The following is a 20348-nucleotide window of genomic DNA, read 5'->3' on the forward strand; positions in this document are numbered from 1 at the left end:
ACCCTACACGTGAGGATTTAGTGGAAAAGCACAAGCGAGATTCGAAACCGGATCCCGGAGTAGGGTCAAAGCCCGAACGGAAATGCATGTGGTGTGGCGGACAGCAACACAAGCGGCAATAATGCCCTGCGAAGGATGTAACTTGTAACAGCTGTCACAAAAGAATTCATTTCCAAGCTTAGTGTCTCTCCAAAAAAACAGGCATCAAAGCGCTCATCCGTCAACGAAGTAGCAGACCTTGAAGAAGTTGAAGTTCCCTTCCTCGGTGAAGTCTAGAGCAGCGACGCAGATTTCTAGACCGCCCTTGTGAAGGTGGATGGCCACGTAACACATTTTAAGTTGGATACTGGAGCAGCTGTATCCATTGTCAGTGATTAGGAGCCTTGGCTTAAAGACAACCATCTAAAGAAATCCCAGCAGATTCTAAGGGGTCCAGGAGGCACCATTCTATCAGTTGTCGGCACCTTTCAAGCCAGGTTGACATATGAAGAGCATCAGATTTCGGAAACTGTGTATGTTTTTTTCCCAATAATTGCTAATTATCCCTGATGATGCCGTAGATTGGCGAAAGCTTCGATTTTTACAACTTTTTAACACAGTAGTGTTAGGCCTCAGTTGAACTTTTAATTTTTTTATTGAACATGCTACTGAAGGAAAACATCCAAAGATTATCAAAAGTGTGAGTTTTCTCAAGGAAGAAGACTTACGTTCCTAGGACACATTGTCGATGCCCAGGGTGTCCATGCAGATCCAGAGAAGACAAATGCTATTGGCCAATTTTTAACTCCCAAGAATGTGACAGAACTACAGAGGTTCATGGGCATGGCTAACCAACCGGGAAAGTTTGTACCTGGCTTAGACGACATCAATGCACCCTTACGCCAACTCCTTCGCAAAGATAGTGCTTGGTACTGGGGTGAAGCTCAGCAGACAGCATTACAGCAAGTCAAAGAGAAGCTTGCCTCACCTGAAGTCCTTGCGCATTACGACCCTAACCGTGCAACAGTTATTGCTGCAGATGCGTCATCAGCAGGACTAGGAGCAGTTCTCCTTCAAATCCAAGATAATGGACAGCGCCGTCCTATCTTTTACATCTCCAGGTCCCTTAGTGATGCTGAAAAGAACTATGCAGTCATCGAGAAGGAAGCGCTTGCCTCAACCTGGGCATGCGAACGCCTTGAAGAGTATGTACCAGGATTACCCTGGAAACAGATTACAAGCCGCTTGTTCCACTCCTCACAACAACTGACTTGTCCAATATTGCGCTTCCGTCTGCGAATGATGCGATACAACCCTGAAGTCTTACACGTCCCTGGTAAGTGTCAGATTTCAGCTGACGCACTGTCACGTGAGGAGGTTGAAATCTTTGCTAGCTCCACAGTGAACCAACTTCCGGCAAACGCTCAGCGCCTCCAAGAGATTATAGAATCCCAAAGAAATGATGAAGTATGCATGCAAGTCAGAAGGTACTGCAAAGATGGTTGATCAGTATACATACCCCATCAACCCCTACTCTGGCCTTACTGGGAGAGCAGAGCTTACTTAGCAGTCGTTGACGATCTTCACCTCTATGACGAACGCATCGTAATCTCGCCAGCCCTACGATTAGAAGTACTTGACTGCATCCATCGTGGTCACCTTGGCATTAGCAAATGCCGAGCTAGAGCCAGAATGTCGGTTTGGTGACCAGGGCTTTCTGCGGCCATCGAAGACATGGTCAAAGCATGCTTCACATGTTCAAAGCAACTTACATAACCCAAGAAGTCCTTGATGCCGTCGTTCTTTTCCAGTCACCCTTAGGAGAGAATTAGCATGGATTTGTTTGAGTATGGGGGACGAACATACGTCATCACTGTTGATTACTATTCCAGATGGGTTGAAATCAAGCGCCTCACAACACAAACCGCAAAGTGTGTGATTGCAGCTTCCAAGGAGCTACTCGCAACCCATTTCATCCCAGACATTGTGATTTCCAACAATGGGCCCTGTTTTAGTGCAGTATCCTTCCAAGATTTTGCTCTGCCAGATATCCTCGAGCCAACGGAGAGGTTGAAAGGGCTGTAAGAACTGTTAAAGGACTGTTAAAGAAGAATGATGACCCCTATCTCGCACTCCTCGCCTACCGATCTACTCCCCTGCAAACTGGTCTCTCACCAAGCGAATTACTCATGGGACGAAGACTCCGGACTCAGCTCCCTGTGCTCGAAAAGACATAGACACCCAGAGATTTGAGGAGAGAACGTGAAGAAGTTGTGAAAAAAAAGAGACCTACAGATCCAACCAAAGGAAAAGCTTTAACCAACGACACCGAGCAAAGGAACTTCCAGCTGTGACAGCTGGTGATTCAGTATGGATCAGAGACCAAAACCGCCTAGGGAAGATACAGGGGCGCACTCAGCATCCTCGCTCCTTTCTCATAGAAACAGAGAAGGGCACAATACGACGAAACAGATCTGCTCTTATCAAAGCATACTTACAGTCCCCCTCAAATGCGGACAAGCAAGCCACTTCCACTGGTACTGCCAGTTACCATGCCTTTCAGGAGACAGAAGAAAAGACTGGTCCATCTCAGCTTCCAGGTACTATAGCCGAAGCTCCCATGCAGCCTGCCCGCAGTCAAACAGCTCCCTTACCATCTCAGCTCGCGGATACCTTAACTGAAGCTCCAATGCAGCCTGTTTGCAGTCAAACAGCTCCATTGCAAACACATTCAGGGAGAATTGTTAAGCCACCTGATCGATTGGATCTCTAGACTTGTCTTGGACTCTGTTAGAGTAGTTTAAGAGACTGCTATTACGTTTATGTCTTTCAGAGACTGTGCTATGCACATTTGAACATTTGATAGTCTTACTGATACAGTTCAAGTTACCTCTAGTTCAAGGCTTAAGGAAAGAACAATGTTGCAGACATGCAATTACCTGTGTCTTTGTTTATCAGTTCACTTGATTGTACTAGGAAGGGAGGTGTACGGTTATCCCCATATTTGTTATTGTTATGCATGCTCTTTGCAATGCGTGCTGGAACCTCGTGCTTTCACCAGCGGCCATGTTGATTAAACAATTTAGTTCTGAGTTCTTCCTACGGATACTACAACTATAGTTAGTTCTGATTAGCTTTTGAATAATTTCGAATTTAAATTAGTTCATGACAGTCCTTGTTGTTGATCTGTGTCTAGTTGTTTCTCTCTTTTTTCTATTTTTGCACTGCATCTCGGCGTTGATTAAAATTATAATGAAGTAAGGATGCTAGTAGCCGAAGAATTCAAGCTTTACTTTTGCTAACATTGGTGATATGTAATTTCTTGGCATGTTGTTTTTTTCCTTCCCTTCACGCTTTGTTTTGCATACTTATGTTCATCTCGCACGTGCGAAAAGAATTGTCGCATTCTGATTGGTTTTTCGTTTGTAAACTTAAGACTAACCCATGAACCCTGCTTGGGTATAACTATAGTTAGTCTGTATTGTTTTGGATCAGCCAGGCGTAAATTTTATAACAATAGTTAGGGTGGACAGAGAAGCGGTCACATTACCGAAATAGCTAACTATAGTTAACGCCGTCTTAACTATAGTTAGCAGTCTAGATGTGACCGCAGCCATTACCTTGAGCTATTCTTTTAATCCTACTACTACTAGTAGGCTTAACTAACGGTGACGTGATGTGATGTTAATTGACGCTGTGAGTCCTAGGCGTCGGCGTCGTTCCTTTTTTGACTCCCCATTGTCTAAAACCATGTCAAAGCTAGAGTTGCATTTCACTGAGAAATTTTTTCACTTATTCAGTTAGTGTTTTAAGCGATATATAATGTGTTGATCGGGGAGTTATGTTTCCGTACGAGAAAGGTCATTTTTATACTGATTCACTTCATTGTTGCCAATACCTGATCTTTTGTGGTAAGTCAAATGGATGAAATGTCTTAGTATTAGCATTAGATTAAAAATAATGATATAAACAATTAAAGAATCATGTCAATTACTTCAGAGCTAACAAGATATCAAGTTAGTAGGCATTTTCGAGCTAAATTACAACACCATGCACTAAAATCGGATATCATCGGATAAACCCCTCGTATTTCAAATTATTGTACATTGTATAGAGAAGTAACTATACATCTAGAAGGTATACTCTACAAAAAGTACACGATAAAACTACGGAACAGTGAAATCCCAATTTCTCTCACTTTTAAGGGAAACGAAAATTGGTTCGAGAAATCGGGGGTTCGAAAAACCGGAATTGAAAATTGAAGTGTTCGAGTGAGTGAACTGAATCTAAAGAAAACAACTTTTGATTCAAGTTAATTATCGGGAGGTTGAAGCAATCAGAATTCCACTATTTATAATAAGCCAAGCTAATAAAGAGTCGGGTCCTTGTTATGTTATTAGCAGGACTTTTTCATGTACAATAGAAAATACATATGTTAAAGAGGATTTCCTAGGAAAAGTTTGAGAAAAATATTGCTGGGATCTACCACCAATAATATCAACTTTACGCAAAATATTAAGTCACAAGAATAGTAGGAATCATGCTATAATTATTACAATACCACACAAGTAAATGGTGCTTTTCGCGTGCGCTGATTGGTAAACTTGGAGGTGATTAGCAAAGTACTATTCACTTCCACTTCTGTATATAATTGTTAAATAATAAAATAAAAAAAATGCATATCTCTCAAGCCACCTGTCTTCCTTAAAAACCCTTCTTTTATAAGCCCACACTCCCACTAGAGTCTCTCTGTTAACCCCGTTACCTTCCCAAGACAGTAAACAAAGAAAATTGATGAACTCGAGAAAAACGTTAAGATTAACTATTTACATATTTTTTCATTTTTCCTCCCACAAAAAAATTTACTTGGTAATGTTTTTAAGAAGTTTTTGAGAGGTACTGTTATGAAGATATCAATCAACTTTAAACAGTATCTTGCACCTCTTATGTGCGGCGCCTGTTTTATAATCTAAAATACCCCTCTCTCCCCCGGCCCCCACTCTACCCCTTTCACCGCTCACGAATAACTACCTGTGGAATTCTAATCGCATGGTTAAGCTCCTTGTAGAGCTTTATATGTAGCAATAAAACTAATTCCTTTAGCGTACGAAAATCTGCCATATATCACCCAGGGACATGCTAAACTCACTCAAATCGTCGTCGCAATATAGAATGCTACCAATAAGTGCAAAGTAACGTTTGCCTGCCCACAGAAGTGGTCTTAAATAGAGGCGTTTATTAGTAAGCTTTCCTTGATGTCCCCATTGATTCGAATCTGGATAACCCCATTTACCACAGTTGTTGGCCAGGGTTGAGTTATCATCTGTGAGGCGTGTAAAAGAGCCACAAGCTGTAGGCGTCGTGTCAGAATTGGTGAAAAACTTCACTACGTTAGCTCCTGAGGCATTTTTGTTGGTCATGATGTGAAACACTCGGCCTCTTTCCTTTTTAAAACAATAAAATCGGATCTGAGTGAAGCCCATGTCGATTTTCAACTGACTGAAACCATTTCGCATTAAATACTGCTTATTGGAATTGTAATTAGGAAGAATCTCTCTATAAGAATCGGAATAGACATTCGCATCTTGTGAAGAGTTTGCATCCCTCATAAGAAAATGACTGATAAGTGCCCATCCACCTGAGAAACAAAAGTTAAAAGAAATGGTTATGCCTGTATTAGACCAAAATGACCCAAAGGCGCCACAGCCATCAAGGTGTCTGTAGCATGAAGTGACTAGGAGTATCCGCAGTCACAGTCAGAAGAGATGCTCGTCTATCACAGGCGTATATACCCAGCATTGGATTGGACTGTACCCATTTATACACCCGGGTAGAGGGAGGCACAGTTAGGCTTTTATAGATTGTGCTAGCATAATTTTTGGCATAATTGGAGCTAAAAAGCATAATTTGTGAAACGAGCACTGCCACGGCATAATTAGCAATTTTTAGCACTTTTTGGAGCATAAATTCATAAAATGTAGTAAATATGGTGTACTTTCTACAGAAATAAATGAAATTTAGGTAGTTTGTTCTTGCAATGCGTGTTTTAGCTATACAATTGTGATTGTTAAGTCGTTGGAGGCATTTTACAAACGGTTTAGAGATGCGAGCAGCTAATTTGGACAGCTGACGGCCGTGATAAACTGCCATAAACACAAATAAATTTACAACAACAGTTTATTTAAAAAACATCATAATTTGGTGTCGTTATTGCGCACCTCTATGTATAGAATCTACGTCATTTTGTGAGCATAATTTCGGAAATCAGAAGCATAATTTGGGAATTCTGGCATAATTTTTGCATAATTTGGCAAAATTTTGAGCACTGCTAGTAGCATAATATGCCACTTTTAGGAGCACAATCTATAAAAGCCTAGGCACCGTGAGAGTTAAGTGTAATACTCCATAATTTTCGAGCTTTTTTTTAAAATTCGCGGACACCGTACCGCACCGATTTCGCTGAAATTTGGCATGCAGTCTTGTTTTAGGGTCCTAACTACCAAATGGATATTAAAAAGTTTCAATTCTTTTTATTTTGGAAAATATCGAAAAGGCCGATTTAAAGCGTCCGTGACGGCCCGCCAACATGGCGGATCGAAGGCGTTCTTGTTAGTTCCACACTGAACCTGCCGTCACAGTTTCTCGATCATACTTGGCATAGTTATAAAGAACTATCTTTCTTCTTTCTATATATCAAAATAGATTCGGCAAATGTTGAGTTTGGATGATCAACGGCCAAGAAGTTCGAAGGTATGTTAACGATGTTTTGAACAGTCTCAAATTTACTACAAAATGAAAGGCTTATAACTCCACTGTTATCTCGATTTAGAACAAACCATTTACCATGAACAAAGCTTGTTCATTGGTGAATTGATTCCATTAATAAAAAAATTGGGGAAATGTAACCGTTAAGAATAAAAAATTATGGAACCTCTAGTAAATTGGCCATTTCAGCGCCATTTCAGCGGATCAGCTCATTTAACAGCAAATAATCGGGAGAAACATGAAAGGGTTACAGTCGTTTATAATAAGCAGTTTTCAGGTATTCTTTGCTTATCTTAAACAAATACATAATCTTTGCCAAAGATATGGCGATTTTTGAGCGTACGATCGTTTCTCCAAATTTTTATGTCGGCAACTTTATTTTATTTGTTGTCGAGATATCGGTCGGTATAAAACGCAGACCATGCAGACTGCAGACGGTGCAGACGGTGCAGACGGTGCAGACGGTGCAGACCGTGCAGACTGAGTAACTTTTTTTCTTCTTTTTTTACATTGTGTTTTACAAAACTTTTCACGAACGGTTTCCGAAGTTCGTTTGAAATTCGCGAAGTTCGCTACGAACTTTAGGGGGAATTTCATTAAGTAGTTGTCAATCAAATTACGAACTTCGCAACTAAATTGTGAATTTCACGTGCAGCGAAGTTGAAACGTTGAGGAGTTTGCAAGTTGAGAAGAAGTTCGTCCAGTTTGTTTAATTTGGTGAAATGAATCCGTTCCCAGTACAGCAAAAAGCAATCCCAAGTCCAGAAGGCAGGACATCAACGGACTAAAAAGGTCAAAAAGCAAGGCTGCGCTGAAAATGGTTTGTGAATGTTACAACAAAGTTTTTCCCAATGTCACCCGACACCCGACTAAAAATAGATTACAAGTTCTGCCGTGTGCAGTTTCGAAGGAAAAAATTTCAACAGATGAACCGGTTTACATATAAAAATACTGTTTGTGTGTGCCGTAAAAATCTTCTTAAGAGAAAAAAACGTTTTCCTTCTTGAATACACATCAGTTTGGAAAATCTGCGGAAAACCAGAACTTTTCAATTCCGTGTATGTTATACTTCTGTGTTTACACAACACGCAAGTCACGCCATCTGTCTGTTCGTGATATGAAACTCTGTTCCTCTGAAATAATTTATATTTGCAAAAAAATAAGCTTTGGTTAAATTTTTTTTTACTAATAAACAACACTTTCTTTGGAACAATTGAAATGTGTATTTATTTACGAATTACTTATATTTTATTATTAAGGACAGTGTAAAAATTTTTGGGGGATTTCTCAAGAAAACCCTGTACTGTATTCCCAAAGCATAACTACCAACCGAAGCATTTGTTTACGTTATAAAATTGAACTAGAAACCTGAACTTAACAAATAAACTGCTATATCCGACCAGTTCGTTTTACCTATAACTTAAAATGTTCCAATGTTTACAGTGTAACGCGCTCTCTGACGTAGAAGAAAACTCAACAAGCTGGAAGCTAAATAAAATAATCCCTGACCTTGAAGCCAACTTTAGATGATTTCCTGCCTTCCTGGACTTGAAATTGCCTTTCCTTGTATCGTGAACGGATTCATTTCACCAAATTAAACAAACTGGACGAACTTCTTCTCAACTTGCGAACTCCTCAACCTTTCAACTTCGCTGCACGTGAAATTCACAATTTCGTTTCGAAGTTCTTAATTTGATTGACAACTACATAATGAAATTCCCCCTAAAGTTCGTAGCGAACTTAGCAAATTTCAAACGAACTTCGGAAACCGTTCGTGAAAAGTTTTGTGAAACACAATGTAAAAAAAGAAGAAAAAAGATTACTCAGTCTGCACGGTCTGCACCGTCTGCACGGTCTGCAGTCTGCAGTACGGTGGCTGGTTAGGGCCATAATAGAAACATCATTTTTTTTAGGGACGGACTTAATTTTCAAATAAAAAAACGATGTTTAAAGCACTTTCTTTCTTTATTACACTTGTATTATTACACTTGTAACCGTGATTTACACTTCGAACGGGAAATTTACACTCACAACTGTAGATTTGCACTGATCACTGTAAATGTTACAGTTATAACTGTAAATTTACACTTATAACGTACTCACAACTGTAAATATACACTTATATCTGTAAATTTACACTTATAACTGTTAATATACACTTATATCTGTTAATTTTCAATTACAACTGTTAATATTCTATTATATCTGTAAATTTACACTTATAACTGTAAATTTACACTTATAACTGTAAAGTTACACTTATAACTGTAAAGTTACACTTATAACTGTAAAGTTACACTTATAACTGTAAATTTACACTTATAACTGTAAATTTACACTTATAACTGTAAAGTTACACTTATAACTGTAAATTTACACTTTTAACGTACCTATTACTGTAAATATACACTTATATCTGTAAATTTACACTTTTAACTGTAAGTTTATACTTATAACTGTAAATTTACACTTATAACTGTCAATAGGCCTTATTCGTATTCCCCGACAGCCCTGGGACGAGAGCCTTCTGAACATGAATGCGAGGCTAATGCGGGGTACTTTGCACAAATTGCAAAGAAACATATGGAAAATTGCGACTGGGTTGCCGAAAACCTTAAAAATTATAAACGCTTTGAGGATCTAGAGCTAGTCGGTGATCTGCAGGCTAGAGGGATACCAGTGTCGATCAGAAAAATTAGAAGATCTGGTAGAACTGACCGAGAAGGCTAACAACTGAGTTACACTGAATCGTCGGGAACGGTTTCGAGTCAGCAATACTTGCGAAGTAAACTTCAACACCATAGGCGTACGGGCCGGGGGGGGCAGGGGGGGCTGCAGCCCCCCCAAATTTTGGGCAACTCAGATTTTTTGGGCAGCAAGAGAAAATTTGGGCAAAGCCAGTTTTTAAGAAGTTTTTTTTCGAAGAGATAAATATTTTCTATTTTAACCTAAAGACGGCGTGTTTAAGCCAGTTAACTAAATTCACATGAGACAGTGGTTGCTTAGCACCTGATGAGCTTCTGATTAATAGTGAAAGGAACCATTTGTTGATATACATATTTGTAGTTTTTTCGACGGTGAGATTCTGGACGCCGAGCAGAAAATGTGCGTGAGTTTTCGTCGTATGCGCGGATTAGGCTACATAACTGTTTCAGAAATGCTGTAGACAATGCAAGGGAATGATCTATTTGATAAGTTTTTAGAGTTTCCTTACGTGGTTCATATCCATGCAATGATACCTGCTACATCGTGTTCTGCAGAACGATCCGCATTCAGTGCGTTGCGCAGATTGAAAACAGCACCTGATGGGGCGACAACGTTTCAGTATGGCCAAGTAAAAAAACAAAACAAATGTTTTTGTCCCCGCCCGCTTCATTATTTGGGGCCGTCTCCTCTTTTTTATTATTTGTTTTGGAAAAGTTAGAAAGAACAAAAAAACTTTAAACCGTGTTACGCTAGTTCCGTTCTGGATAGGTCAATTACCTTGCAGGATTTATTTTCTGGCCTAGAGAATTTGACGATGGAAGATAAAACATTGATATTCGAACAACACAGGTATGGAATGCAACTAAATAATAATAATAATAAAAAAATAAGCCCGCCCGCTCTCTCTTTTATAAAAATCCGTAAGAGAAACATTTGTTTTTTACTTGGCCTAAATTATTACTTGTCATCGCACTTATTAGCATTAAATGGGCATATTCCAACTCTGTAGTCAACAGTGACATGGATCGTATTGCTGACATCTTCGGCCGTCGAAATGGTAGAGACAGCTATTTCTTTTAACATGTTTTATGAGCTGATATGATAGATTCTTATGTAAGAATTTTTCACTTCATTTGTAAGGTCTGTAAGCCTATGTTAGTAAATCGTATGACCCTTATTTCTTCTTGACTGTTTCGCGAAAATTTGGGCAACTTGCGAAAATTTTTTGGGCAAATGTCTCACCGCCCCCCCTGGCAAAAAATTGCCCGTACGCCTATGTTCAACACCAGGATATGTTTCCAGCTAATCTGTAATTTTTACTTTCAGTGTATATCCGACTTAAGTGAGGGATTAAACTTTCCTTGAGGATATTTATATTGCTATTTTAGAAAGGGGTTAAATTTGATCACGCACACAATCTCAGTTGTTTATTTTTTTAAACAATAGCTACTGTAGCGCTGTGATAACTTTTTTCACTGCAAGAGCATGAAATGAGCGTGAAACGATTAACAGCATCACTTGAGCCAAATGAAAATCTAGCCTTTTACTCAAAAATTGTGTGTAGTTAGCTTCAAAACGAATTTGTATTTTATTGCTTTGTAATTAAGTGAGTTTGCCGATCTTGATGTGCGTGCGAGATTTTAATCTGAAACATCCAGTTCTGTTTCAGACCATTTTCGTGAAAGAATATTAAATGATCATTAAACTATCGACATTCTCACTTAACTGAGCTAAGAAAATTATCTTTTATTCGAACATTCGATGATTTAGGGGCGAAATGAATTTGGAAGTTTAGATCTTGTGATTTTTAGGTCTTTCTAGCCAGTTTGCATGTACCGGTGTTCGAGAACATTAATTAAATTTACTAGTTCTTTTAAAGACGTTTTGGCAGCAGAAAAGAAAAATAGCAGTCAAAATGTGAAAGAAATCAGTTCAGTGAAATTAAAAGCTATTCTTTTAACTAAACAGTGAGAGCATTTAACAGCAAACGAATTTGTAAATAATTAATGCGCCATTTCGTTCAGTTGTTTTTGTCAATATGCCGATCAAAATATGTAGTCAATACGCAGCATGCCTTCAGACATTTATTCTTATTTTTTTAAATAATAGCAATACAAATCTCTCCAAGTTAAGTCTATTGCCTTTGGTGAGTCGGATGTACAATCAAAACAAACATTAACAGATTGGGGTTATTACCTTGCGACTCGATGAATGACTTGCACTCCCCCGATTCGACTACTTCAAGGAAAATTTGTTAGCCTTCTCGGTCAATTCTATCAGTTCTTCTAATTTTTCTGATTGACACTGGTATCTCTCTAGCCTGCAGATCACCTCCTAGCTCAAGATCCTCAAAGCGTTTATAATTTTTAAGGTTTTTCGGCAACCCAGTTGCAATTTTCCATACGTTTCTTTGCAATTTCGAGCAAAGTACCCCGCATTAGCCTCGCATTCATGTTTAGAAGGCTCTCGCCCCAGGGCCGTCGGGGAATACGAATAAGGCCTATTTACAGTTATAAGTGTAAATTGACAGTTATAAGTGTAAATTTACAGTAAATTCACACTTATAACTGTATATAAGTGTGAATTTACAGTCATAATTGTAAATTTACATTTATAAGTGTAAATTGACAGTTATAAGTGTAAATTTAGTTATAACTGTAAATTCACACTTATAACTGTAACTTCACACTTATAACTGTAAATATACAGTTATAAGTGCAAATTTACAATTTTAAGTGTAAAGTTTCAGCTATAAGTGTAAATTTACAGTTATATAAGTGTAAATTGGCAGCTGTAAGTGTAAAACAGTTGTAAATTTACAGTTACCTAGAATTATAAGTGTAAATTTACAGTTATAAGTGTAGAATTTACAGTTACAAGTGTTTTTTTTTCAGTTGTAAGTGAAAATTAAATTTTGTTGTGAGTGTCAATTTAGAGCTAGTACTGTAAATTCAAAGTTACAAGTGTAATGAAGATAAGTAACAGTGATTCTGCGGTTAAGTTTTAGTGCTTTAAAACATCGTTTTTTAATTTGCTAAATTAAATTAAGTCAGTCCCTAAATAAAATCATGTTTCTATCATGGCCCTAACCAGCCACCGTACTGCAGTCTGCAGTCTGCATGGTCTGCGTTTTATACCGACCGACAGAAGTTCTTGTGAAACGAATATTGAATAACAACAGCGTATAATCTCGACAACAAATATAAAGTTGCCGACATAAAAATTTGGAGAAACGATCGTACGCTCAAAAATCGCCATATCTTTGGCAAAGATCATGTATTTGTTTAAGATAAGCAAAGAATACATGGAAACTGCTTATTATAAACGACTGTAACCCTTTCATGTTTCTCCCGATTATTTGCTGTTAAATGAGCTGATCCGCTGAAATGGCGCTGAAATGGCCAATTTACTAGAGGTTCCATAATTTTTTATTCTTAACGGTTACATTTCCCCAATTTTTTTTATTAATGGAATCAATTCACCAATGAACAAGCTTTGTTCATGGTAAATGGCTAGTTCTAAATCGAGATAACAGTGGAGTTATTAGCCTTTCATTTTGTAGTAAATTTTAGACTGTTCAAAACATCGTTAACATACCTTCGAACTTCTTGGCCGTTGATCATCCAAACTCAACATTTGCCGAATCTATTTTGATATATAGAAAGAAGAAAGATAGTTCTTTTTATTATATAGAATGCAGTGCTTTAGCGAGTGGTAGCAAATCGAGAATCAAAGAGGTCTATGACCTACTCGTGAATGCGTTAGATATATTTGAATCGTTCCTTTGAACAGTATAGTATCGATGGAAAATATTCATTATAGTTAACAAATAAAGAAGCCTAAGCCATGTTTTATACTGTCATAAAACACGACGGGCATTTGAGAACACGAGGGAAATGTAGAAAACATGAGCCGCAGGCGAATGTTTTCTACATTTCTCGAGTGTTCTTAAATGCCCGGAGTGTTTTATGACAGTATAAAACATGGCTTAGGCTTCTTTCTTTGCTTTATGATATAGATTTTAGACACCGCGAGTAAAAAGTTTAATTAAAAATATGTACAACAAGAGCGAGTAAACAAAGATGAAAAGCAGAAAATAGTTTACGGGAAGACCAGAAAACTGACACAATTTCATTCAGTATTCGACGTAAAATAAGGCTAAGCATTTCAGGTAAGTTTGTTACCTTTTAATCTTGATCTTGTCTTTTTGAACTTCGATAAACTTCACCGACTGCACCGAGTGCAATTTCGTCTCAGCATAATATAGTAGTCTCGATGACATCCGTCCCTTGCTTCGTTCGACTTGAACAAGGCGTGTAATTTCCAGAAAAGCTATTGCTTCGGATATTCCCGTAAACCTTAATTGTTGTCACAATCAAGTTCCAGCATGAATAGACGATTTAAGAGGAGATTGTCGAAGATAATCTTCGAAAGAAAACTCTCTCGCTCGCTTTCCTTGCGAGTTTCATTCAACTCAAGCAGTGGACACCGCGCCACAATTTTTCCCGCCTCACTTCGTTTACATCAAAATGAAATGTCCAGTGGATTTATACTTAAAAAGGAATTTAATAAAACAATTATTCCATTCGCCCTTGTTGGATACGAGTGGTTATAGCCAACGAACAGTCAACGACGCGCGAAGCACTCAAGGAAAGCTGACGAAAAACAATAAAACATGATTTTTCTATGTTTTATACTCTGATAAAACATAGGTTTTTAGCCAATCAGAGCGCGCGTAGACTCCTATCTATATTATAATGATTAATAATATTAATCAACTTTATTTAGAGAGGGTGAACATATAACAAGTCGCTTAGGTATAAGAATTACTTTTTTCATTATCTTAATTGCTCAGTAAACTGATGGCTCAGTGGTAGTGTTCTGCGTTCTGAAGCGTGTTACCCGGGATCGACTCTCATACCCTGTGGCTAAGATTCTTTTTTTCTTCTTATTTTTTTTCACAGATATTTTATACACATCTGTCTTGTATAGAGTTTCGTTACTCTTTTACTGATTATCCTTTAATAAATCGTGCCGTGATTTAACCTTCCCAGTCTTTTAATAACACATACATAAAGTCACTGGTCGTTTCCGAATGTTCGCGATTATTATATACGAAAAGGCAATATTTCATCGTTTGGGAAACGATTGTTTCTCACGTACAGGGTAAAGTATTTTCTACACTTATTTCTTTGAAATGATACCTTTGTAAAGCTGTATTTTTATCCACAGCCGAGGGAAACGAAATTTAGAAAGCGCACGTGAGCATACCTAATTTGCATAATGTTAACAACGATGGAAGGAAGGACGGATGGCTCAACTTCCCCCACTATACTCGTTCATTATGCATTCACGAGTAAAAATGGTATCCACACATGTGTTGATATCAATGGTATCCACACATGTGTGGATATCATTTTTGACCAATCATCTCGCAGTTTGCCACGGTTCATAGCTCAATGAGCCAAAGTTTATCGATATTAAGTCGAAACATCTTCGGATCTTCCTCGGCAATCTTCGGTTAGCTTCGGAAATCTTCGGAATTTTTTCGGAAAATGTTCGGAAACATTCGTACGACCTTCAGACAACATTTTGAAAATCTTCGGAAATCTTCGGAAAATCCTCGGAAATCTTCGGAAAATCGCCAAAAACATCGTAATTAGTTGGTCTATATAATAAACAGAATATTACATGGTTACTTGGAGATATGAAATTTATCTTCTCGTGTTCAAAACCGATATCTCACTCGTTCGCTGCGCTCACTCGTGAGATATAGATTTGAACACTCGAAGATAAATTTCATATCTCCGCGCAACCATGTAATATTAGGGCTTTCCACAAGTTGTCGGCAACTTTTTGGCTACTTTTCACATTTCGAGCAACTTTTTCCCCTTCGAGCAACTTTTTTCCTCTCGAGCAACTTGATGCATTCTGAGCGAATTTCCAGACCGAAGATCTCCGAAGATTATCCGAGTATTGTTCAGAGGCGATACGAACGTTTTCGAAGATTTACGAAGATTGCCGAAGATTTTCGAGAAACATCTGAAGACGTTTCAATGTTTTCAACTTTTGGCTTTACAAAAACTCCTCATCAAACATGACGTCATCGATATCTTCACGATTTTTCTCAGTTAAATTATGAATTCCTTGTTATTTAACAAATTTTCCCCTTAATATGTTACTCCTTTCGCTGTAAAATTGCATAAAACTGCTTAGAAATCTTACCCTCGAAGGGAAATTAGCGTATATTTAGAGAAATTCTCTTGATTAGAAGCAGTGTTTTGGATTTTTTGGAGCAACTTTCGAGCAACTTTTATTATCAGAAGCAACTTTTTTGGATTTTTGGAGCAACTTTTAAGCAACTTTTTGAGAAATTACGAGCAATTTTTTAGGAAATCTCGAGCAACTTGTGGAAAGCCCTATGTAATATCCTCTATATAACTATGCCAAGTATGATCGAGAAACTGTGACGGCAGGTTCAGTGTCGAAGTAACAAGAACACCTTCGATCCGCCATGTTGGCGAGCCGTCACGGACGCTTCAAATCGGCCTTCTCGATATTTTCCAAAATAAAAAGAATTGAAACTTTTTAATATCCATTTGGTAGTTAGGACCCTAAAACAAGACTGCATGCCAAATTTCAGCGAAATCGGTGAGGTACGGTGTCCGGCCAAAGTTCGAATCTTATAGACTATGATAATTAAGTGTCTTGGCGAAGAACACGACACAGTGCCCTCGGGGGGGGGGGGGGGGGGTACTCCCATATATTCCGCTGTGAAGGGTATGGGTTTCAAGCAGCTTAGTCTGGGAAAGGGTATAGATAACAGCGAGGTTTGGTCTAGAATAGGGTATCAAGCAATTACCGCAAGGACCTGCATGGTCACTGCCCCTTTTAACCTTACACAACACAAAACGTTTTATAATCAATAAGTAATTATATTAATTATAAGTAATTAAGATGCTTCGCGATCTAACTGCACAACAACAGTGACGCTATAATTGATGTTTTGTGCAACCCCGCTGCTGCTACGCAGGCTACGCTGATGTTAAAGAAAATTTCCGACAGTTTTTCCGAGCGCTCTACGATTATACAGGCCAAAAAAATTTAACTTGAAATATCTCTGCGGAGCAAAGTCCAATTACTTACTTTGGCTTAAAATAAAAAAAACATATTCATCATTCTAGCTTGAAATATGTAGTCGTTTTGTCTGGTTTGATGCGGTTGCAGTGTCTATGTCAACGCCAGCATAAAAAATGAGCGCGAGTTAGAAAATACGAATCGTCGACAAAGCGATTTGAGGGATTTTTCGCCAACAGGACATTGGACCATAATTTCCGATTTTCTCTATTTTTTGATAACTTAAGTAGTTAAATATGCTTTTAGAATGTAAAAAAAGTAAAAATTAAGAAAATGACGAGGACGACATTTACAAGAAGAAACATGATTGCAACTAAATAATTTAAAATATTATTATTATTTTAACGCCCTGTACCTTGATCAGTTTTCATATCACAAAACACCTTGAAGGGGTCCCCTGAGGATGTTGGGTCCATCCAGTACTCGCCATCTCCCTCAGAGTCACCACTTATCAAAATATCTTTGCAGGAAGAACCTGGGACCGAGGATTTTGAACCTTTCTTTGCTGCAAGAAAACAATATCAGAGAATCATCTATTAAAGCAAGAACGTTGAGGCGTATTTTGTTGCTTTAAACCTGCAGTCTACAGTCATACATCTAATCACTGCTTCCACATACACAACACATTTTGAAGGATAACCAGCCAGTGTTAGTTCCTTCGTTTTATGAACCCGGGACATTCTTTATTGCGTTGTTTCAATTTTTGCACACCTAAGCTGCACAGGAAAGCCGTTGGTTGTTTGTCAGTTGCTTTTTGAAAAGTAAGTTAACTCTTTTAAGCACAATTGGGCTCTAATTAACTATCGACGCTTAACTCCGTTTCTGTTGAATGACGGGACGCTAGTCCATCACAGGTTACTCCCCTGCAGTGTTCTGTCAGATGACACAACAATTCACTCATATCGTGCGAATGGACAAAATTATTGTTGACTCAACAAAATAGCCTGTTGACTGAAAAAATGTATCTCAATAGCCAAGAGACGAATACCTCGTTTTTTAACCATGAGCCTTAACAAGCGCACCTAACACATGAATATACCTCGTTCTTTGATACTAGAACCGAAACACGCGCGCAACACATGAATAAACCGCGTTCTTTACTCGACAACCCTCTATGGCTCTATAATGAGATACATTTCTCCCCTCGACACCATTTTTCTAGTCGACAATGATTTTGTCCACTCGTACGACTCGACAACTCATCGCAAGGTCCTTTGCTTACTACAATCTTAATGAGATGCATTTCTTCACTTGGTATCTCCATTTTTCCAGTCGACAAACGTACGAGTCGTAAAACGTATTTTTCGACTCGTATCATGTCGACAATTAATATTGGACAACCCTCTTTCTGACTTCCTAAAAAAATGGTGAAATCCATATGACGAATCCAAGATAGCGGCTCTAATAACGTTATATGGCGTCATATAACGACACAGTCAACACGTACAATGCTGTTGTGGCTGCGTGTTTCTTACCACTCTTGCAATCCTGGCCTTTAAATCCTGCAGGACACAGACAACGATATCCTTTGTGAGAAAAGCCGTATTGACAGGTCGCTTTATTACTGCAAGGGTCATTGTCGCAATGGTTCTAAAATAGGAGAGGAAACTGAATATGAATGAATCAAATCTTTATTCCTGCGCGAATGCTTTCCATATAAGAACAACAAAAGGCCTAAAAAATATATCTTTGTACAGGGTACATCAAGTTGGTACTAAAAGGGTTCCAACAAAAAAAGAAAGAAATCCTAAATTTAGAATCCTTTGATCCCCTTTTCTCTAACTTGCTCTTACCTTTGCTCCGCGGTACAAATATTTTGGGTATTCTTTCAAGTCTTTCTTGTTTCTTTCATGTGTAGCATTATTCAATTCACACTTGTGTTTTCCAGATTCACTTTTGGTCATTAAATTGTAACTCAAACAATTGGGCTCCATGAAGCACAGCGCACCACAGAATTTCTTGTCCATGACATCAGCGCTGCGGATTATGTGGTTGATAAGACGTTTACCCTTAAAAACTTGGGCTGATCTAAACTCCAATTGGCGGCATTTGTCTGGAAAAGATTAATTTTATCAAAATTAATTTTAAATTGTACTTTTTGTTAGATCTATTTTATAGTACTTATGGTACTCAGCACTGAAAAATGTTAATATATCCGAGTTCTTCATCTGACTGATATCTTCACAAGTTTCTCCACTTATCAGATCGAAACGTACATGCAAAGATTTCTGTGGTTGTACTGAAACCTTTAAACCAGAACAACTGGATTTTTCTGGACGAATTGGGATATGTAGAGATCAAGTGAATTCGTCTATTTCTGTTTATGTAGGGCGATCTTTGCTGATGTCATTGTTTACATTTTGCCCTATTAACATACGACTTTGCGTAGAGAAGGCGTCCTGCTATATCCAAAATAACTCAAGAAGTTTAAAACGTTTGTGAAGCTTAATAATCGGCGACATTTGCAGCTCTTTACGTGTAATATTGAAGAAAATATTAGCTTTCAAAAACTGCAAAATTTCTGGAGGCAAAAGCGCTAATGAGCCCATACATTCTTTGTAACATTTTGAGTTTTCAAGCCCGCGTAAAAAAAGTATTTAATACATCAGCCTCAAATTTGTAGCGAAAGTTAATCGTGTCATGCTCTTGCAATATTCATAACTGATATTTCTGTAGCTCGATCAGAAACTGAAGCGCCTATATGATAATGATAAGACGTGTACTTACTGCATCAAAACACATTCTGGGAACTAAGCCGAGTTTCTTATGCGAGGTTATGTTTATAACTGTGTTCAACATACCAAACAGTAACAATTTACACAGGCCCTAGAAATATAGAAACCGTTTTTGCCTATGTATAGGACTTTATTCCAAATTAGACAAAACAAAATTCGACAAAAATTCTTTTTTATATAATTCTTTACTCAGGTGATAGTTGAAAAGTACCTTTTATTAAACACTTCAAGATACTAACGGACAAATGTGTATCTTTTAATTTTGTACTAGAAGAGGTCGAAAAAGGTTATATAAGAAGTTGAGTAGTCCGAAGATTTAACTTTTTACACAATTGCACAAGTTTAAATGAGGCAAGCACGAAGGTGTATTGATTAAAACAGAACTAACCTTTAGAACTTCTTGCCTTGGGAACCAGACAAAACAAGAAGCTGAAAATACCAGTACAGCAAATGAAAATGGCGTTCATGATTGAAGCGAGAACAGACGTCTTCTATGAATTGGATGTAGTAAAGCTACGCTGACTGAAAACATTAACTTCTTACATTAATTTCTTCTGCCTATTACTTATAAATTATGCATCTTGGGAGCCTACATAAATAAAGGATATACCAAGCAACTTTCAAGCCATTGTTTTGTTGCTAAAACAATAATGATCTACCTTTTGTTTGACTGAGGCTTTCGGCGAATAGAGGTATCACTGTAATGAACACATTATACAAAAACCATTTGACAGAAGATTTTTCGAAGTCAACAGTTGGAGCAAATTTCTGGAATTGTTTTTATTTTTAGCACCAGGGTCTGTAATAAAACTAGACCTTACTCACATTAATAAAATATCAGAGACATATAAATCTTCCATTCCGTTATTCAAATAATATCCTATCTCATTTTTCACATATACCAATGGTATTTTAAAATCACTGCTGTTACCAAATGAAAATGTAGTCCACAATAACATGAATCGTATCATTGATAACTTAGGCCGTAGAAATGGCAAAGACAGCTATTTATTTTAACGTGTTATA

The 20348-nt window shown here is 37.9% G+C and overlaps 2 protein-coding genes across 3 annotated transcripts in view; one reads left to right on the forward strand and one right to left on the reverse strand.

Annotated features, from left to right (window-relative positions):
* Positions 1 to 20348, forward strand: part of LOC144660725 (uncharacterized) — a 52093-nt gene that overhangs the window by 18231 nt on the left and 13514 nt on the right. The gene's annotated exons all lie outside the window — the stretch shown is intronic.
* LOC144660716 (uncharacterized) lies at positions 5008 to 20157 on the reverse strand. The gene is made up of 5 exons (XM_078521445.1): positions 19711 to 20157; positions 18381 to 18640; positions 18063 to 18177; positions 16943 to 17092; positions 5008 to 5617 (listed from the first exon to the last, which is right to left on the reverse strand). The coding sequence occupies exons 1-5, from the start codon at positions 19787 to 19789 to the stop codon at positions 5079 to 5081; spliced, it is 1143 nt and encodes a 380-aa protein (XP_078377571.1). The 5' UTR covers positions 19790 to 20157; the 3' UTR covers positions 5008 to 5078.

The sequence above is a fragment of the Oculina patagonica genome, chromosome 1 (assembly GCF_052425735.1).
Source record: "Oculina patagonica isolate OP01 chromosome 1, crgOcupat, whole genome shotgun sequence".
NCBI lineage: Eukaryota > Metazoa > Cnidaria > Anthozoa > Scleractinia > Oculinidae > Oculina > Oculina patagonica.

What these genes read in the sequence shown, in the direction of transcription:
- LOC144660716 (XM_078521445.1), bottom strand. Translation starts at nt 19,789, where the DNA reads ATGAACGCCATTTTCATTTGCTGTACTGGTATTTTCAGCTTCTTGTTT. An exon ending in ATTTGTACCGCGGAGCAAAG is followed by an intron (nt 18,178 to 18,380) that starts GTAAGAGCAAGT and finishes CTCCTATTTTAG; the next exon opens with AACCATTGCGACAATGACCC. An exon ending in AGGCCAGGATTGCAAGAGTG is followed by an intron (nt 17,093 to 18,062) that starts GTAAGAAACACG and finishes GTTTTCTTGCAG; the next exon opens with CAAAGAAAGGTTCAAAATCC.